General features: G+C 39.9%; 1 protein-coding gene across 1 annotated transcript in view; it reads right to left on the bottom strand.

The window, feature by feature from the left end:
- The window catches only part of Egflam (EGF-like, fibronectin type III and laminin G domains), a 166,493-nt gene that overhangs the window by 99,375 nt on the left and 45,787 nt on the right, over positions 1–21,331 (bottom strand). The window contains exons 2-3 of the mRNA XM_013018520.1: positions 9,264–9,373; positions 7,903–7,986 (exon numbers count right to left, since the gene is read on the bottom strand). Coding sequence (XP_012873974.1) covers positions 7,903–7,986; positions 9,264–9,373 — 194 coding nt within the window. The remainder of the gene's footprint in view (positions 1–7,902; positions 7,987–9,263; positions 9,374–21,331) is intronic.

Raw genomic sequence — 21,331 nt, forward strand, 5'->3', positions numbered from 1 at the left:
CTCTTTCTCTTTCTCCTCCTCCTCCTCCTCCCCTTCCTCCTCTTCCTCCTCCTCCCCTTCCTCCTCCTCCTCTTCCTCCTCTTTGCTCATAAGGGTTCTTGAAGACCCATTCCCTCCCCTGGACATTGTTCCTGACCATCCAGTCTTGTGATCCCGCACTACTAAATCTTGTGCCACTAATCTAACACTTATGCATACAAGTTGAATAATATAAGTTGAATGCTCCTAATCCCCAAATCCAAATTCCCAAATACTGAATACTGAAATAACACTCATGAATAGAATAGCATACAGCTGATTGCATGTGTAAGTCGTACTTGAAACAAATTACATTCAAGGTATACATAAAACATAACTGAATTTCATATTTAGACTGGGTCTCATCCCCAAGCTATCTCATTATGTATATGTAAATATGCCAAAATGCAAAAAAGCTCAGAAAACATTATAGATAAGGGACACTCAAATTGTAGCACATATTTGTTGCTAATTCTCCTATCATATGGTAAGCCACCTAAGACCAGAGATCAATCCTATCTTCCATTTTTTTCACAAAAATTTCTAGAGATGATAAAACATTTACTATTGCTGAAGAAAAATAGGGAGATTCAAAAACCTGTTTTGAAGTTGGATGTGGTGGCTCTTTCCTGTAACCCTAGCTACTTGGGAGGCTGAGATTGAAAGGATGTAGTTTGTCATGAGCCTGAGAAAAATGTGTATGAGGCCCCATATCAACCAATAAAGAGTTGGGAGTAGTGGCATGATCACCTCCTAATCACATAGGAAGTAAAATAAGAGATTGCAGTCTAGCTTGGCTATGGAAAAGACAATATTTTATTCAAAAAGGGTTGATGGTGGTGTGGTCCAAGAGGTAGGGTATCTGCCTTGTAACCACAAAGTCCTGAGTCAAACCCCAGTACCAACAACAACAACTACAAAATCATTTAGAAAGCATTCAACAAATAATTATCAAACCTTAATACAGTACTTCCTAAACCCTGATTTCATATTATAATACTTTAGAGATCTAAAAGAAACAAACACTGGTACCTAGGCTTCACTCTAAACTATATCTTTTCTTTGTTGTGAATTTCCAGCCTCTCTCCTTTCTTGCTGATCCTTCTGTATTTACTGTGCTCCAATATCCCCACCAGAAAAAAAAAACTATCATTCTTCTGCCACATATGAATCCCCAACTTCTTTCCTCAGAGGCCCCTCTCTAAAGATGCGGTCACCACCTCCTTAGCTCCTCGTCACTTCTCAACTTACTTCCATTTTGGCTTCTCTCTACAACTGTACATGGTGTTCTTATTGAAGTCCCCATGATTTTGTAGTCAATCCAATGACTCAGTCACTATAGATTTTTATAACTTTCAAGATTGCTGCTTCAAGATCCCTTGCTTCTGAAATCACTTTGTTTTCTTGGAAACCATGCTCAACTTCTCAGTTACCTCCTCTTCTTGTTTCTGTTCTTCAAAATCTCCAACCAATCCCCCTTTTTCTGACAGCCTATGAGTGTCTCCCAAGAGCTACCCCTCCGCTTGCCATCATCTTTTACTCTGTAGATTCCCATGGGAAATTTCTCCTCCTCTTAGATTCTCATGAGAAATTTCTCCTCCTCCACCCTTAGCTTCTTGCATACCTTTCTAATGATACCTCATGTGCCCAGCCAGCCAGCGATGGCCTGCCTCATTTCCAGGTGGACGTTTCTGACTGCTTCTTTTTTTTTTAGGTTATTTTTATTTATTTTATTTTATTTGTGAACATACTGTACAGAGGGGGTACAATTACATGGGCAGGATAATGCGTACATTTATTACCAAGCATTGCAGCCTCCTCCTTTGTTTACCCTTCACATCCCTTCCCAGCCTCTGACTGCTTCTTGAACAACTCTACTCAACACTATCAAGCAACTTAAGTTTAATATAATCAACTAATCATTTCTTCATCTACTAGCAAAAGGAAAAGCAAATACTGCTCCCTCTCATTACTCAAGCTAGAAATCTGTCACACTTCCCTCTGTATTCATCCTCTTCCGTCACCACCTTCCAATCAGCTAGCCACCAATATAGCTGATGACACGTCTTTCATTCCTCTTGAACCTATTTGTTTCTTTTCAGCTTTTCCACCCTTTATATCTAAATCCTTACAGTAAAGATAATGTACTTTGTGGGGTTTTTGGTTATTGTTTTTTAAAGGATGGAGTTCTTTTTTTTTTTTTTTTGCTGGTTCTGGGGCTTGAACTCAGGGCCTGGGCACTATATCTGAGCTTCTTTTTTTTTAATTTATTTTTTATTGTGAAAATACCATACATAGGGGTTACAATTAGATGGGCAAGATAATGAGTACATTCTTATGAAGCATTGTAGCCTCCTCCTTTCTTTCCCCTTCCCAGCCTCCTCCCCACCCCCCCATCAAAGTTGTAAAGTTCGTTTTCGACATGACAACTTGTACTTCTCATTGTTGCAACGGGTCCACCTGTATCCTTATTTAAATGATTTGTTTTTCCCCTTCCCCTCCACAAATTATATCGACATCAAATACAGTGAAAGCAGGGGTTATACTGTGGGGGACAGACATACAAAGCAACAAAGAAATAATCTTATAAATGCGTTAGAAACAAGTGCATGAAAGAAAAAAAACATTTAAATACATATCTTAGGGTTAAAGCACTAGCCTTGAGCTGAAGAGCTGAGGGACAGCGCCCAGGCCCAGAGTTCAGGCCCCACAACCGGACCCAAAAAAAAAACATTTAAATACATATCTTAGGGTTCATTTTCCTAACATCACCTTATCTGACCTTTTCTGCTTGATTCATACATATACTAGATATTGCAAATAAGGGAAACCATGGGACCTATGTTTCTTTGGGCCTGGCTTACTTTTCCATTTCCTAACAAATGGGGCAATGTCATTCTTTCTGATGGAGGCATAGAATTCCATTGTGTATATATACCACATTTTCTTGATCCATTCATCTACTTCTCTGAGCTTCTTTTGCTCAAGGATAACACTCTACCACTGGGAGCCACAGCGCCACTTCTGGCTTTTTTGTGGTACTGTGGAATTGAGCCCAGGGCTTCATGCATGCTAGGTAAACACTCTACCACTAGGCCACATTCCCAAACCAAGACAATGTACTTTGAATCTGCCTGGCACCAATACTCTCTACCCTTTCAGTTTAGACTCCATAAGGCTATGCTAAAGTTATATCCTTAAATCTTAAATCTGATGTTATCACTTTCTACCTTAAATCTGATGTTATCACTTTCCACCTTAAATCCCCCCTTCTAGCACCTCCCATGCACCTCCCTTCCCAGCATTCTACATTCCAGTCATACCTAAGAACTTGGCAGGACTCAAATTTATGCCATTCAACTCCTTGCCTCTGGGCCTTTGAACCTGCTGCTCTCTCCACATGAAATGCCCTTCTCCCTACTCCTGCCTGGCTCACCCTGCTCATCCTTCATGACTCAGTTCAGCTGAGACATTACCTCATTTCTCTACCCGGGCCCCCAGTCTGGTTAGGTGTCCCTCCTCTATGCTTCCTCCATGTCCTTGATGGACCTTAATCTTATCACTCCTCACTTTATAGTGTAATTGCCTGTTTATTTGCCACCTTCTCCCACCTGCTTGATGGCAGGAAGCAAGTTCTTATTCCTACAGCATCCCAAAGCTGAGCACAGTATTATCAGACATACAGTAAACATTCGTGCAATGCTCTTGACGAATGAACAAATGAGCTGAAGTGAAATGAAGGAAAGAAATCAAGAGCCAAGATATCCATATAAGTGGATTACCTCATCAAGAAGTGAGCCTCAACTACTGACCCCTTCATGTTGATCAATAGTGTTAGTGCTTGCAATGGTTTGAATGTGTCCCTCAGAGTTCATGTACTGGAAGATAAATGTCCAGTGCATCAGTGTTGGAAGATGATGATTCAGGCATGAGGGGTTGCTGTTGTTATTGCAGAGGTGAGGGATTGTATGAGTGTGTTAGTTATGAAGATGGGAGAGGTATGATAAACTGAATGTGGCCCCTCTTGTTCTTGTGGTTCTCTTGCTCTCTTGTGCTGCCTGGCCCTTCTGCCTTCCACTATGAGATGATACAGCCTGAGATGCTCACTAGATGCTAAGCATCCACACCCTTGGACTTCCAGCCTTTGGAACCATCAATTCATTTTCCCTAGAAACGGCCCATTGCATGGTGTTTTGTTACAGCAGCATGAAAAAAGACCAAGACAGAGAGCTTGGTTTTGACCCTCAAGTCAGTAGCTTCAAAGATGATAGAAGGTGTGACACTGTGGAAGATGCAAATTAAAATGTTAAGTTAAAAATCCCTTTGTGCAAATATTTAAGATATGATAGATAGACAGACAGACAGACAGACAGACAGATAGATAGATGATAGATAGATAGATAGATAGATAGATAGATAGATAGATAGATAGATAGATAGATAGATAGATAGATAGGGCACGCTTCAAAAAATTCCACCTTGGCAGCTAGGCTATTTGGGCCAAATTTATCATTTGTTTTTTTTTATTTTTTTAAATTTATCATTTAAATCAGAGTAACCATCAACTTAATCTCCTGTTTGAAATTCAATATGGGAAACTAAATAAGTCATTTTTGGATGGGTGGCACAATGCTGAAAAGAAAATCTGGCGTTGTTAGAGGGAATAAAGAAAGGAAAGGCTAAAAATCAGTTTCACTGATTCTTAGAACAGACAAAATTGCTTCAACCTTTAAAGATGCTTCTCTTAACCTTACTCTGCTGTGTGAGATGAAGCAACATGTACATAGAGAAAAGCATCCCCTTTTTCAATGACAAAAAAAAATCTGTCTGCTTATACTAAAACTAAGTACTCTCCATTGGGCCTTTCTTGGGATGAAGAGATGGGGAAATCAACATTTTGGTGACAAGAGACCACCACCCACTCCTAGATTGGGGCAGGGTGTTAAGTTTCCTAAAACATACTTACAAAAACTACCCAATGTTCAGATAGTCCCTGGAGAGGAGAAACAAAAACAAAAACAGAAGGGACATAAAGAGTAAAAGAAAACTTGCCGGAGTAAAACAGAAACTTGGGCAGTTGACCTGCCCCCTCCCCTAGCTGCAGCCAAGATGGTATGCAAACCACAGATCACTGCAATATGAATTTTATTGTCTATTTACTCAGCTCTTGTTCTAGGTCAGGTGTCATGCTGGGGGCTCTACAGCCATTACCTCATTTCAAACACAACTTCTGTATGCTATAGGATGGTAAGATACAGCACACAACTTCCTAAATTTTTCACTCATGGCACAGTTAGCTTTGCTGAGACATTTTTACAGCATGCTCAGACCACAAGAAGTGCTGATTAAGACTTATACCCAACTTAGGAGTAGTGTTTTACACAGATGCTTCTATTTTCACAGTGCCCCTGGAGGCTTCCTGCAAAATCTACAGCATTCTGTTACATAGTTTGGGACCCACTGAGACACTATCTAGAGCAGTGATAATATCAGGATCTCTATTTTGGTGATAGGAAACGGAGACACAGAAATATTGACCAGCAAGTTTGCTAAAAGTCAGGAATCTGAACTCATGTAGTTTGACCCCAGAACCTTTGTATGTTAGCTCCAACCACTTACTGACCCACTTTCTAGCCTGTATATTCTGCAACTCTCCCTCATGACCATCCAAACACAAATGCCCAATCCACATGCATGTGGACAAACATACACCTCATCCCTAGGGTTCAAACCATTTTCCCATTGGGATGCCCTCCTTCAAATATGGCTTTCTAGAAAGTTCCTTGCTTCAATTTCTAGTCTCAAAGTTTTACCTCTTTTTTGTTCCTATACTCATCTCTTTTTCATAGCTGTATAAGTATGCATATATTAGATGCCATGTTAATTATATCTGGTCTCATGTTATTCTTTAATTATTTTTTATCAGTGTAAAGATAGTTTTCTGTCAGGTCTAAATGCTGTCTCTGAATAGAGATTGTTTGTTATCTTGTGATGGACCTAAAAAATCCACCCTTGCAATTTTTGTCATTAGCAAGATGATCAAGTTGGCAATTTATTCTAATGTCTGCCTGTAAATAACAGGATATTTAACATAAAAGTCATCATGAGTGATAATGGATACTTTGAGAAGTTATCACGTATATACGCATATATAATATACATATATGTATATAAATTTAAATATATTTATATAAATATAAAAATATAATATATAATAAAATGTTTACATAAACATATTTATATAATTTATATATTTATACATTTTTATATATGTATAAATATTTATATATTTATATATGTTTAGTTCTTACAGAGGTCTCATTATACCTTCCATAGGGCAAAGTTGAGGCTTAACAGGTTGTGACTGGCCAAAGTCGCAACCTACAAACACAAGAAGCGGAACCAGGAGCCTAGGATACTGTCTCTCTCATGGCCCTGTTTCATGACCCAGTAACCTTCACAGAGATGCCCATTTTCAGCCTGGGTCCCTTCCTATGGGCAGGCTCTCCACTTCAGAAGCTCTTTGCTTACTCCAGGGTACTGTCAGCCCTGTGCTCTTAATTCTTGGGTTGTGTACAAGTCAGAGTACTGATCTCTGCAGGACACAAGGCTGGACTGTCTGGAGACATTGCCAGGGACAATGTGAACCCTTTGGTGGGCTCAGTGGACTTGTGGAAAGTTCCAAGGCTGTTGAAGGGAGAGGGATCGTCAAACTTATGATTTCCTGGATGAAGCCAACTCAATCTCCCTGCTTCAGATAGAATAAACCCCAGAGCAGGGGCTAAGGTCTTCCAAGGTTAATGAGGGTTGCTGAAGGACAAGTCAAGCTTTGAGATTAAAAGCATGCCATGAAAATACAAGCAGGCTGAAATGTGCAGCTATCCTTTCCTGGTCATGAGAGTTTGGGTAAAACTAGTTAGGAGAGGAGCTCAGACATGTCAGCCTTGCATTTACCCGTCACTGTCTCTTATTAATATATGATTTGGGGAGGTTTCTTCACCTCTCTGAGCCTCGGTAATCCTGTCAGTAAAATGAGGTCATAAGAGAGTCATGAAGATTAAATGGAAAAACAAGTGGAAAGCATGAGAGATGATGTCTGGCGGGAAATAGACTCTTAATAAGTAATAGCTACTTATTAGTGGTGACAAATAGGTTTCAGACTGTACTGCATCTACCAGGCACTTATTAAAAAGACTGACAAGGAATGCCACCATCATTATCGAAGTGGGTGTTGGAGTAACTCCTTGTAGAGCCTTCTAAAGACTCCAGTCTCCAGATGATGCTAACAGAATGGGGACAGAGAAGAGTGAAAGCAATGGGATCAAAAGATGCCTAAGGCAAAAAGTTCACTCAAAAAGACCTTGACAGGAAAAAACAATAGCGGAGCAGCTGACAATTAGTGCCAGTTTGAAAAGGAAAATAAACAACTTGGGCCATTTGAATATGCATTTCAAATTACATCATTTTTTTAAAATACTGCATCCCCCAAGCAGTTGGGAAGACATAAATGTGTCATATTTATTTATGTCTTATTGGGATCTTTAAAAAAAATCAAAATTACACTTTCTAATCAAAGAAAAAGGAAAAACATATAGCCATAAGGTGGCTACTTCTGCTCAAGACTAAAAAAGGATGGCAATCCAGGACAAAAGCATTTATACAACGATTCTCCGATCAAATGCCTTTCTTTTAGGAGAGATAGTATGTTAGAGAGTACATGCATGAGGGGTATTTGGGAATTGTAAAGAACCACACACACACACACACACACACACACACACACACACACACACATATGAATTATTACTATATATATACCCACTAACTCAGAATTCATATACCTTCCCAGAAATACCCAACTACCAGGATCCAGGAGGTACTCACAGTGACTGTTGTGTCCTGGCTGAGAGGTGCACTCTGGGACTGCTCCCGGAGAGATTTATCTGCATCAACTTCAGAGTAAAAGACCTTGAAATAAAGCAGACATCTTAACGAGAATAAAGCAAGTACTTACCTAGGACCACTCACAAGAGTGCATCACCTGGCTGTTAGATACATAGGCCATAAGCTCAAAAACATTTAGATGCCAGGAAAGAAAATGCATGCTAGACACCTAGGAGGGAGAAGACAACTCAGGCCTTTCTTTTTACCTCCTTAGGTAATTTTCTATGCTCCTATGTACGATAAGACTTGAACCCAGAAACATCTTTCTCTATTTTAAGAACAAAGGACATGAGCTGTGATCAAAGGTTCCTGTCCCTTGGTGAAATAAAGTCAGTAATGAGTAGAGGGGCTCCAGGTATTAAAGGGAATTTTGGTCCCATCTCCAAAGGGCAGCTCAGCTCCGTGGGTGTGGTACCCTTTCGGAATGTGGGCTCAGTAATTGTCAGCTCTCCTGATACAATAGAGATTTCAGAATTCCAAATATTTATCTATAAAATGTTCTGCCTTCTAAAGTTGATTTATTGCTAAAAGCACTGTTCAAAGAAAACAACTTGGTTACTGAAAGCAGCCCAATTTGTACAGCCTCTGATGTGTTCCCTGCTCATTCCTCCACTTTATCTGTCCATCTTTTCCATTCAGATCTTTCGTTGTTTGGTGCTGATTGACAACCCATAACTATGACTTCCCACACTTCTGCATTATTCTCCAAATTTGTTGTATTAACTTGGATAGCAGAAACAGTATCTTCTTGCTTTATTCCTTCCTTTTCTGTAGAGAAGAAGGACTGGAAAAGATCTCAACTGGTAGATATAGAGTGCATGTTTTAGACTCTTACAAATGCCCTTAAAAACATTCCCTATGGCTCTAGCAACAGCTGAATGAGGAGTCATTAACACTGGGGTGGGTGTGGGAGACCTGACAAAGGCCACAGACAAGTTGAGCACCTCTAATAAAAAGTCAAAATCTGAAAGTGTAAAAAACCTGCAGCTTTTTAAACCCCAACATGACACACCAAAAGTCATCACATGATAGACTGTAGTCAAAACATAGGTGTGCTAAAATAAGGTATAAACTTAAGACTATGTCTATAAGATGTATATTGAACAAGGGGATTTCCTGTTTAAACTTGGGTCTCATCCCAACCTAGCTCATTACACATACGAATATATTCCACAATCTGAAAAATTCCCAACGCATTTGGAGGAGGGATCGTTAACTTGTAGAGGAGATACAAGGGTAGAAAGAATGGACAGTCACCTTCACACACCCACCAGAGAAAATCTCCATGGCTGTGGACTCACCGTGTACCCAATGATGGGACTCACAGGATGCCTTGGCATTGTCCACTGGATGCTGAAAGCTGTGCAGTTCAATGCGCTCAGCTTGATGTCAACGGGAGGCCCCACCTTGCCTGCCGCAAACAAAAGACATTGTGTTAGAGGCTCCATTCATCCCACCTTGTGTATATTTAGGTAAGATTTCTGAATATGGACTTACACGTGGAGAGCCACATCTGTCTCAGGTGATCTTAAAGGGACTTGGCTGTTGCCTCCCAAGCTGTCATTGCTAGGGACATCAACCTGACTGTGACTTACAGCCCATTCTGTCAGTTGCAATAGTTAAGAGATCAGCAAAGCAAGACTGACAGTGGTCTAGACCAAGCGACTTGTGACTTTAGGAATTTGGAACAGATTCAAGCAAGATGATGTTTACATTTTTTAAATTTATGACATATACTTTCTATATTTGTTCTACCCATGTCTCCTTAGTATCTTCTGAGCATGGAAATTATAAAAATATGAGTAAATATAAAAAGAAATTTAAAATTTTCAAATGTTTTACTATCTACTCAAACAATTTTGACCATAAAGTGTTTTATAATTGAAATTATAAAACAATATATATAAACAAAATTTAGAAAATAGAAAAATATCATCTGTACTTTTATTATTCGGCATTATAGTATATCTCCTTTTAGTCATGTAATACTAAAACATAACAAAAAATGTGAACATGTATTTATATATGCACATGGTTTCTATTTTTATTGCTGCCTTTGTGATATAGCAACCATTATATATATGCATATGCTTATAATTTCAAGTCTTATTTCCTTTAATTTACTGTCATTAAGTCATTAATTTTAATAACAATGATGTTTAATCACAATAATGTTTCCATTTACTACCCACATTGTTACTTACTATTGTTAGGCAATTTGTTGCCCATATTTTGAAGTTTTGAGTACTGTTCTATGAGGCCAGGAACCAAATCTACCCTTTCTAGCATGCAGAAACTAGTAAAGGATAAAAGTTTAACAAACACTTCTTAAGCAAATGAACGTTCTGAAGTTTGATTTTTCACTTACTACTATGTCCTGTTGCATGTTCCTTTGAACTGTTGCATGCAATTCCTGGTCATATCAACTAAGATACCTTGCAATGTACAAAGATCTAATGTATCTGTTTCTTGAACTGGGACCAACTTATTACTGCTGGGGTGATTCTCTAAGTTTTTTTCCTATTAAAATGTTATTACTTCAATTTATGTATTACATGGCATAGGCAAGCCCTGGGAAGACAGCACTTTAGTGCATCGACTCAAATTTTAAGAATTCAGAAAAGCCAAGGAAAATACTCAACTAACCCCATGAATTATATTGTATTAGCCCCATGAATTATATTGTATTAGCTTGTTATTATATACATTTTCTGAAACATATTCAGATGTTGCTCCGATTTTTCTTGTTATTCTTTACTGAGTAATTAAATAGTTAACTGTCTCCCCAATGTTTTCAGTAACAGAACCCAAGGCAATTCTGGTAGACCAGCTAATAGCTCAATTCTGTCACTTAGAAAAAACTTTGAGGCCAGGAAGCAGCTACAACTACCTAACGTTTTCTCCACTCAATAGTTTAATCTTTGCCTTTTCCTTAGTTCACAATCTAAAGTCTGATCTGAATGGCTGACCTCAGGCCTTGTGATTTCCCCTGGACACAACAAAGAGGCATGAGAGGAAGGATCTGTCAGTCCTTTCTGATGATGACAGGATGAGGGAAGTCTTGGGAATTGTTCTTATAATGAGCTTAGACCCAGAAAAGAAGACTTCCGAAAGAAGGTCAGGATCACAGAGAAGGGATAGTGAGAGGTTGTGTTAGGAAAGATCAAGTGGATGAAAGGAAAGTCAGGAGACAGAGACCTCAACAGAGGAGATCAGGCTTTCAGCAGAAGGCTCTGAAGAGGGTTTGGAGGGCCTGGATAGATCAGATAAGAGAAATTAATAAGTGAAACAGGGCAGAGCAAAGGGAGGGGTGGGAGCCAAGGGGAAAGAAAGCTTGGACATAGGGAACCTCTGGCCATTTGCCATTTCCCTGGAGAAAGTTCCAGTGGTAGATGCTGTCAAACAGCAAATAGCCTCTGATCTGGAGGTTTGGCTAAGGGTACAGTCAGCCAGGGAAGAGAGAAGGACCCAGTGGTCTTTATAACTGAGTTTACCAGTCAAATCAATATAGGTCTAGGTCAAGACCTAACCTCCCTTACTTGGCTATGAGGCAGGGAGAGCCAGAGGCTCTGGGTCACTTTCTGGCCACTGGTTAGCCAAAGTAAGATGGAGGGACAGACTGGTTCTCAGAAAGCTGCTGAGGAGGAAGGACAAATTGGGGAGAGGACGAAAGGAAAGGGAGGTGGACACAGTCCTCACAAGGACAGGACTCCTCTGGGAACTCCATCCTGGGTTTCAGCACCAGATGTTAGGAAAGATCAAGTGAGGAAAGGAAAGTAGGGAGACAGAGACTTCAACCAATCAGATCAGGAATTGATTATCACTGGAGAGGGCACCAAGTAACTGGGAACAGAATGAGAGATAAAAGGGTGCAGAAAGTAGGGAGTCTGGGCTTTACGTATAAAATGAAGAAGCTGTGACCGCAGCCCCAGATAGCTCACTAGGGGGAATGTGCACTTCCCAGAAAGGGCTTGGGGTGAGGTTTTTCTAAGAACTTCCCCTGGGGGCTGGGGAGGGGGAGGGGATGTTAGTGGGCCATGCAGACAGAATTGGGTTATGAGAGCAATGCAGATTCCCATCAAAATGTCTACAAAATACAGACCACGCATGCACCATGACTCACTGAGTGACAGTTTCTCTTAAAAAATTCACTGTTAAAAAAATGCAGAGAAGAACATCTGTATGTGCCTTCTTGCAAACATGAGTAGGTATTTCTAGGATGGATGCCTATGAACACATATGTGGCATATGTATGTTAATTTTGATTTGCCATTTTATATTGCTCTCCCTGAAAGATTCAATGGACCAAAACTAAGTATATGCTGTTAGTTCATTTGGGTAAATTCTTTAAGCAAGATTTCTACATTGGAGATAACTTTTCACCTTGGCATTATTGGTAGTTGGGGATTGGTTTGTTGTGTGGCCATCCTGCTGCATTGTAGAATACATAGCAGCACCCTGGTCTCCACGCGGTAACACAGCAATGGTGCTCCCCACCCAGTTGTGAAAACCAAGAAAATCCTGACATTGACAAACATCACCAGGGAACACAACACACCCCACACCTGCTGAGAAGTACTTCTTTAAGAGAATGAATAGTTTTAAAACTTTTAACACATACATACTTACATCTTGAAAGCCAAACAAATGCATGCTGATATACTGAGAAAGCCCATATACATAAAATATTATTATCAAGTATGAATACTATATCTTAAAATTTTTCTGCTCTGCAAAGGTTACTGTCAAGAGAATAAAGAGACAACCCAAGTCTCTCAAAGATCACATTTGCAAATGATGTGTCCAATAGTCCAGACTGTATATGTGTATTCCCATCGAATTCATATGTTTAACCTAATTCCCACTGAGATGGCATTTGGGAGGTGATTAAGTCACAAGAGCGTGGCCCTCGTGGTTAGGATCAGTGGCCTTATAAAAGGGACCCAGCTGCTCCGCGTCCCCTTCTGTTATATGAAAACATCAGCAAAAAGGCCTTCACCAGACCCTGGCTCTGATTTGATCAGTGAGAAAATTTTTTATTCACAAGCCACATAATCTATAATATTTCATTATAGTGACTGAAAAACTAATATGGCATAGAAGGGAAAGGAGGAGAGGGGAGGAAGAGTAAAAGAGAATTAGCTCTGTAATGAAGGTTCAGAAGCATCTGGCTTTACTCTCTCCACTGCTACCCACAACTACCTCCACATCCAAGCTAATGACAAATACTGGAATGCTTAGCTATGTGGATGACCTTGTTTGGCTGGATAATCAGCTTCTACTTCCCCGCTGCCTTCTGTATCTCCAAAGAGTACATGTAATTAGTGGAGTCTAAGTTATATCCAGAATACTGGTGCAAGGGAGTCTGGGAGGTGTAGTTTTATTTTTCCAGATTTTGCATTACAGTAATGGCTCCTAGAAGGAAGGTAAAATGAATGTGTAATAAATCAATCTACACTACCCATGGCATAATAAATTCCAATTTTCTATTTCTTTTTACCTTCATATTCTCCAGTAAAATATGCAAATCAAACTCTGCTGGGACTCTGCTAGGAGTCCTATTTTATTTTCCTTCTGATTCACTTATTTGCTTTTTTACTTACCTAACAAATATGAATTGAGCTCCTTATATGTACAAGGCTCTGTGCCAGTCACTGAAACCACGTTAATTATAAAAGAGATATAAAAGCACAAACAAGTTAGTAGGATACTGCGCTTTGGTGTGAGGGGCATCAAGATTGGATAACTAGGGGCTTTTTCGTGGTTGGCATACTCATGCCAAGGATATATCTGGGTGCGTCTCAAACGGTATCAGGAGTAAGGCAGACTGAGGGTGGGACAATGTACCTCAGCCTGAGGGAATGGTACCTACTTTTTCCCAGAGTTGGGAAGCGGCAGGGGGAGTGGGGCACAAGCCACAAACTCACAATGATCAGGGCCCAGTGGTTGAGTGGTGGGGAGAGACGGGAAGGGACCAACATGCCCGAAACAATCCAGAGAAGGGGTGTACACAACCAGGCAGCGGCAAGTTTAAAAAGGATACTTTACTACTCATAAAGTAGGAGTCTGCTCATCTACACTAGCAATTAAAAGATGGTCAGATCAGACCTTTGGACCAAATACTAAAAAGACTCCAGATGGATATGGGAAATCTAATCTTCGATAAATAATTGAATTTTCAAATCTGATTTTTTTTTTTGAGGAGGAAACTTTCTAAGCTTAAAAGAGGTTATGAAATAAATCAAAAGAAAAGTAATGGATTCTAAATCATAAAACTTTCATTATGCACTTCAAAATTTACAAAAAGAAAATTCAAAATAACAGATGGAGGGGTGAATAATTACTGCAGAATGACAGGCCAAGGGATATCTTTATTATAAAACTCATACATATTGATTAAAAATATATTCAGACCCTAATAAATAAAATATGAAGAGATAACTCTGAAAAGAAAATGTATATCTAGTAAACACACATGGGGGAAATATTCAAATTGGGGAGTTATCAAAGAAACACAATTTTTAAAAACTGAGATGTTGTTTTCACCTATTGAATTAAGCCAAAATATTTAAGTGAGAGTAACAAATGCTTACACGAGGATACAAATGGGCTAATCACACACACACAAAAAAAACCCAATCACTGATAGCACAGCAAATGAGTGCACAGGCATTTAGGGAGATAAATTGGCAATGCAGAATCATTTCCAAAGTCATAAATCTGTTCTTATCCTTCATCTCCTCTGAGAAGTGTGGTTAGTCTGAGAAAAGAATCTTAGAAGAAGAGAAGGCTGCACCCTGAAGAGGCTCTTCATGGGATCACTTGTGTGAGGGAGAAGCTATGAACGGTAAGTATTTAGAAACCAGGCAATAGTCAAGTGGATTACATGTGTCACTTGAATAGACTGGTGTACAAACACTGAAGAGGTGATCTCTCACTCAACACACAGAGTGAGCTGAATTGAATTCTGGAGAAGGAAAAGAAAAGGAAATTGGAAAACCTGTAAAATCCAAATAAAGTCTGTGCTCAGTTGTTACTCTTGTATTATCACTAGTTAAGAGTTTTAGATTCGATGAATGCACCACGGTGAGATGTTAACATGAGGAGAGGCTGGGGAGAAGGTGCACAGGAATTCTGCCCACTATATGTAAAAACTCTTCTGCACATCCATAATTGTTCCAAACCACAAAGCTTATTCAGGAAACAAGACTCAGTTCACCCTGTTACAAAATTATGATTTGACATTAAATAAAAAGGTATACTCAATGCCATTAATAGTTATCAATATGAACTCTTCTATTTTCTTCCATTTGGAAAACATCCTATAATGTTATATTATTTTGCACTTTTTGAAAAACACCTTTGCATGGGGCTGGGAAGGTGGCTCAGTGGTAGAGCACTTGCCTTGCATGCATGAGGCCCTGGGTTCGATTCCTCAGCACCACATAAGAAAAAAGCTGGAAGTGGCGCTGTGGCTCAAGTGGTAGAGCGCTAGCCTTGAGCTGAAGAGCTGAGGAACAGTGCCCAGGCCCAGAGTTCAGGCCCCACGACCAGATCCCCGCCCCCTGCAAAAAAAAAAAAAACACCTTTGCAGGAATATTTTTACAGCCAAAGGCCAAAATTGCATGGGCATGAGTATAACCAAGATCCTTGGTTACTAAAGAAAACCGGTGAAGTCTGCACATTGCATTATGTTTTACAATCAGTTTGGTGCTTACAATCCGTTTCTCTCCTGAAATAATAGCCTAAAAATAGCTTATAATTAATAGACCATATCTATTAGCTCCAACAACAAAAGAAAATATACCTTCATCATTTCCTGTACCTATATCACAAGTCAGTTGGCACAGCAGAAACTGACAATGCCCCAAAAAGAAGCTGTTAGTGCCACAGTAGTGCTGTGTGGAATTGTGCATGGACAGAGATTGAAATGCCATCAGAGAAAGCTGGTACCGTGGACACAGAACAGGGAGCCTTCAGATCCTCCCTACTTTGGTGACCAACTATAATCTAGAACACAAGTTTGCAAAATGTTTTGTACTGTAGGTTCTAGATTCACAGAAGCGAAAGCAGAGGGGCCATTATAGCAAGCTTTGCCAGAGGCCAGGGAGATGTAAGGCCAGGAGGAACAGGGCTGTGGCTTTGTTTTCCTGAAGATTCTGACCTGGGAAGGTCCAGTGCTCCCACCATGCTGTCTTCCCCTACCTCACCTATCTCCTGGAAGACATTTTCCCCTCTAACTTTCATCTAATACTACAATCATTAATATTTTAATTTTCAGATCTTTAAAATAGAGTCAAATAACATACAGTTTAAACTCCATGCTCCATCCCTGTGCTCTTTCTTCTTTCCTTCTTTCCTGCCTTCCTTCCTTCAACCATTTTGATTATACTAGGTCTCCTCATGTAAGTTTGTAGGTTGATTTTAATCTCTGTATTTCTTTAATTTTTTTCCTGTAAATAATTTAGCTAATCATCAGTAATAAAATGGATAACTTCTTGGTTATCCATACAGTAAACCAGCATTGTTACCACTTGAACCTTTCACAAAGGAGAAAGACAGAGAGGAAGAAAAGAAAGAGGAGTATAACAAGGAAGAGGAGGAAAGAAAGAGATAGAAGGAGAAAGAAACAAAAAACCTCTGTAAATTTGAAAGCACTTCTCAAAGACTAATCTCCCGCTGATTTGACATCACCTGCAGTCTATCAGCCTTCTTAGGATGTCATTTGTCCACAGACATTTTATTATTCTACAGGTTTTCCATTATTACCACCTTTTGTCTTCTCCAATTGTGCAGCTGATTTGTTCTCTTTTCCCCATCTAATAATACTTTAGTGTTGCTAGAAAGAAATGTAGTAAATATGCTTGTTCAATCCACTCTATTTGCCAGAAGTTAATTTATCCTCATAACAATTTGAGGTAAAGGAAGAGCAAGACATTATTCCCACCTTTTTTTTTTTCTGGAGCCAGAAAGAGGCAGCAATCATGAGGAATGAGATAGAGATGGTCTTCTTACCCCCTCAGGCTGGTGTTTCTCATGATTTTCTTTTTAGTGCCCATTTCATCCTTCTCCCAACCAGTCACTGCTACATATAAACTGAGGTCCCCAATTTTCCCACTCTGGCCCAGTCCTAGGTTTCTGGAAGAGCAGGCCTCTGTGCCCCACTGCCAAGTAGATCCATAAAGGCAAGAGAAACGATTGATCAAAGTCATAACTCATGGTCTGCTATCTGCCTCAGTAACTTGGGGATGTTGGAGTGTGGTCCCCAGTTGGGACCCCAGTAATTGCTTAAATCTCTTCCAGGCACCTGAAGCTTTCCTCTCTACAATCTCTGAGTCATCACAAACATGTCTAGTATTTATTTGCACAGGGCACATGAAGTCCAGGATCCAGTCTCCAAAAACTCTCAACAAAGCAAAAGAACCAAACTGATACAGCTTAAATTCTTCTAGGATCTAATCTATTATGATATAAAAAGCATACTAGTACTTCAATACTAAAAAAGAAAAGTTCATGTAGTAAGCCACTTAGATATGGGACAAAAAAGATTCAAGCAGATAAATACAAAAGCAACACTCACGTTTCACTAATAATGGTTACAAATGCTAAAAGAAAAATACTATGCAACGTAAAACAAGTTTTGAAGAACTGTAGCTTAAAAACTAGAATATGCTGTATAAAGTGTGGCCTAAATCTTTGCTCTTATAATCTAAAAGCTGTACTTTTATTAAAAAGATAACTGAATAAAAAGGGTGTTTCTTTGCCATGAAGGAGTGGTATTCTTGAGCTTTCTTCTTTAGAAGGCTTTTAAAACTGTATTAAGCTATTTTTTCTTTTTCTTTTTTCGCATTAGAAACTTCCAAATAATTAGGTCAATTTCTTATGGTAATTTTATTTTATAAAATACTTCAACTTCCTGAGCAAAATTCATCTCTGACTGAATTAGTTTTGTAACCCAATTCATAAAAACACTTCAAAATAAAAACAAAAATATCATCTGTGACAGAAATACATTGCTAGCTTCTCAGTGATTTAATTTTCATAGAATGAACCAAGTTATATTCACTGATGCAATGGAAAGTACACAGACCAACTAAAAATAGCCAGAGAATTCTGAATAAGCAAACAGAATCCTATTTCTATCTTTCTGAAGCTTGTCCTAGGTACCATTTCAAAAGTTGTATTGTAAATATGTAACAAAAAAAACTACACCCAGTACAACTACTTACAAAGCAGTGCCTTTAAGGCAGCAATGAAAATATGGGTTTTCTGGGTGCCAATGGCACACGCCTGTAATCCTTAGCTCCTCTGGAGGCTGGGATCTGAGGATTGAGGTTCAAAGCCAGCCTGGTCAGAAAAGTTTATCTCTAATAAACTACTCCCCCTCCAATAAACTACTCCTGCCAAAGCCAGGATTGCAGCTGTGACTCAAGTGGTAGAGCACTAGCCTTGAGCTAAACAAAAAAAGGAGAAAGAAAAAAGCTCAGGGACAGTGCCCAGGCCCTGAGTTCAAGCTCCAAGACCAGTGTGTGCATGTGCATACACACACACACACACACACACACAAACACAGACTAGGCTTAAGACACAGAAAATGTATAGTAGAGGGATAAATTTGATCAAAGTAAATTGTATGCATGTATTGGCTTTTCACAATTGTACAATTCACATTGTACAATTAACACATACTAATAAAAAGAGGGGGGGGATCACATAACAATGCTTATTCTAGTTATGCCAAGGGCTAAGAAAATCCCCAAATGCTGAGTAGAAAGAGCCTGAAACTTGTTTATGGTCATTCCATTCCTACCACAGTCATGCTTCCCTTTAACCTTTGCCTCTCCAGCTATGCTTCCCAGAATCTGGGAACCTGCCATCCCAGAATGTTGAGGGATCTAGGACAAGGTTGGCTTGGGTGTCTGTCCATGAGCACATTGCAGAACATTTAGAAAACATATTGTACACTTGTCAGAATAGAAAGAGAGAAAATATTTTTGTTGTAATTGCACTGAAAATGTTTATACAAATGGCATGAGGATTCTGATAACATATCATGGAGAGGTCTGAGTCTTGGCATCATGTCATTCTGCTTCAAACATTGAGCTTAGCTGGTCATAGAGGATTCCTTCTGGCCCAACTGGTGACTTCCAGGCAGAAGGAAACCCAAGCCAACTCACTCTGGAAGGAGTACCAAGAGAGCCCCCAGGAACAAAAGTGCCACAGATGGAGAGACAGTGATAGCACTGGATAGACAGCTAACACCCTACTGGGGTAACTGCCTTCCAAACCTAGGGCTATGACCAGTTAAATTGAAGGTGGTGACAGGGTGAGAGGCTGCTTTCACTGGCTCAAGCTCACTGCTCATGGTACCATACAACAGTGCAATCAGGAAGGTTGCAAATCTCCACAAACTATCCCCCCCATTATTCTCCCACACACTAGTATGGGAAAGCACACATGTATATGCATACATCCAGATGCATATAGGCACGTCCATCCTTCCTTCTCAACATGCCCTCATGCCCTACAAGGAGAAATCGACTTACTGCAGCTCATTTACCAATTAGGGGAAGGCAGAGATGCACAGATTAGGAACCTTGGCAAAAGCTTCTGAATAAGAAAGTAGCTAGAAGCTAGCAGGGAAATTCACATTCATCTAAATAGTTCTTCAAAGTTCAGTTAAGCATCAGAATTGAATGTTGGGCCCCAGGCTTAGTTTTTACTCAGCAAATCAGGTTGGGGCCCAAGAATGTATACTTCTTACAAGTTCTCACAAGTTGTTGTCACTGAGGAGTCCTGAACCACAGGTCTATCCTAACTTCTAATTGTGAGGATGGGGAAATTCAACCTCTGAGAGATTGTGTCTAGTAGAGGTCACAGGAGTCAGACCTATTCTGTAGAACTGAAGTCAAGACCTTAACGGATGGCATTCCCAGCCAGGTGCTTTCTACTACCAATCATGTGCTTCCATATTTCTGAGAATTAAACTTAGCTTGACTCTCTTTCTCAACTGTACACTGACTCCCAATCTCCACCCCATCATACATCACACTCCTCCCTCTGTTCATCTCAATGGCTGTGGATCCTGACTGGGGAGGATGACACTATAGAGTATTTAAAAATCTCCCAATGTCAAGGTCAAGGGCAATGTGACATGGAATTTCACAAAGCTGACATGCATCTGCTCCAGACCGAGCCCCGCTGTGAGGCCTGTGCTCTGGGTGGTTGGGTCCACTCCCAGCATATTCACAGGTGCCTGTCAAATGGTCTTGCCAGGTACACTTCACATATCTAATGGGCATCTCAGCCACAATAGCACACAATGTCCAACTCTATCACCTTCCCCTTTACATCTGCATTTCCTGAGTCTCCTACAGTCCGGAGTCCTAGGAGCCTTGTTTAGTCCTTCTCTCCTTATTACTGTATCTCCATTCAGTAGGAAGTAGAGATAGGTTTCTTTAGCTCCTTATAAGAGAACTAATCCCATTCATGAGGGGTCTACCTTCATGACCTGTTCAGCTTCTAAAGGCCCCACTGTCAAATACCAGATAAAATATCAGAGATTAAGTGTCAACATATAAACCCAGGAAGGGACAAAAAGTGCAGTCTCTGCCCCCCTTGAATATGGGTTGGATGTAGTGATTTACTCCTAACAAAGTCAGTATTACAAGGGGGTAAACAGTGACTTTACAATGGGGAGATAAGCTGGCAGAGACTACTTTAGGCAACTGAGATGAGCTATTTGCTACGTATCTTCCAATATGATGAAATGAAAAGAGCACACGCCCTCTGTTGTGTTTTTTTTTTTGTCAAAATGCACTGCTTCAGTCCAATCATGACAAAGTACAGACACAACTAAATTAAGGACACTCTTCAAAATAACAGACCCACACATTTCAAAAGCATCAGGTTCATGAGAAACAAAGAACAAAAACAAAGACGCCTGACAATCTGCCACAGATTAGACAAGACTAGAGAGCCATGACAAACAAATGTGGATTGATTCTAGAACAACAACAATAAAATAAAATAAAATGGACTGTAGCATTAGAGGGAAAACTGGTAGAATTTGAAGAATGACTGTACTTTAGCTAATGACATTGTTACCAACTATAAAATAAATACAATAAAATAAAAAGTGAGGGTCACTCCTTTTGTTCTTTTGTCACTATAATCTGAGCAAGAGAGCCTCATCTCCCAGACAGAGTCCTATTCACCACGCAATTATGGTCTCTGGCAGAAGGCACTATCCAAGCTGGAGTGCTGACAAGAGCCGGACCTGTCAGTACCTGGCAGCACCTGGCTGCACATTTGTGAGGGAGTATCTAGTCCTTATATGCTTCCAGAAGCATCTCGCCCCCTTGCTGGG

The sequence above is a fragment of the Dipodomys ordii genome, unplaced genomic scaffold (assembly GCF_000151885.1).
Source record: "Dipodomys ordii isolate 6190 unplaced genomic scaffold, Dord_2.0 Scaffold41, whole genome shotgun sequence".
Taxonomy (NCBI): domain Eukaryota; kingdom Metazoa; phylum Chordata; class Mammalia; order Rodentia; family Heteromyidae; genus Dipodomys; species Dipodomys ordii.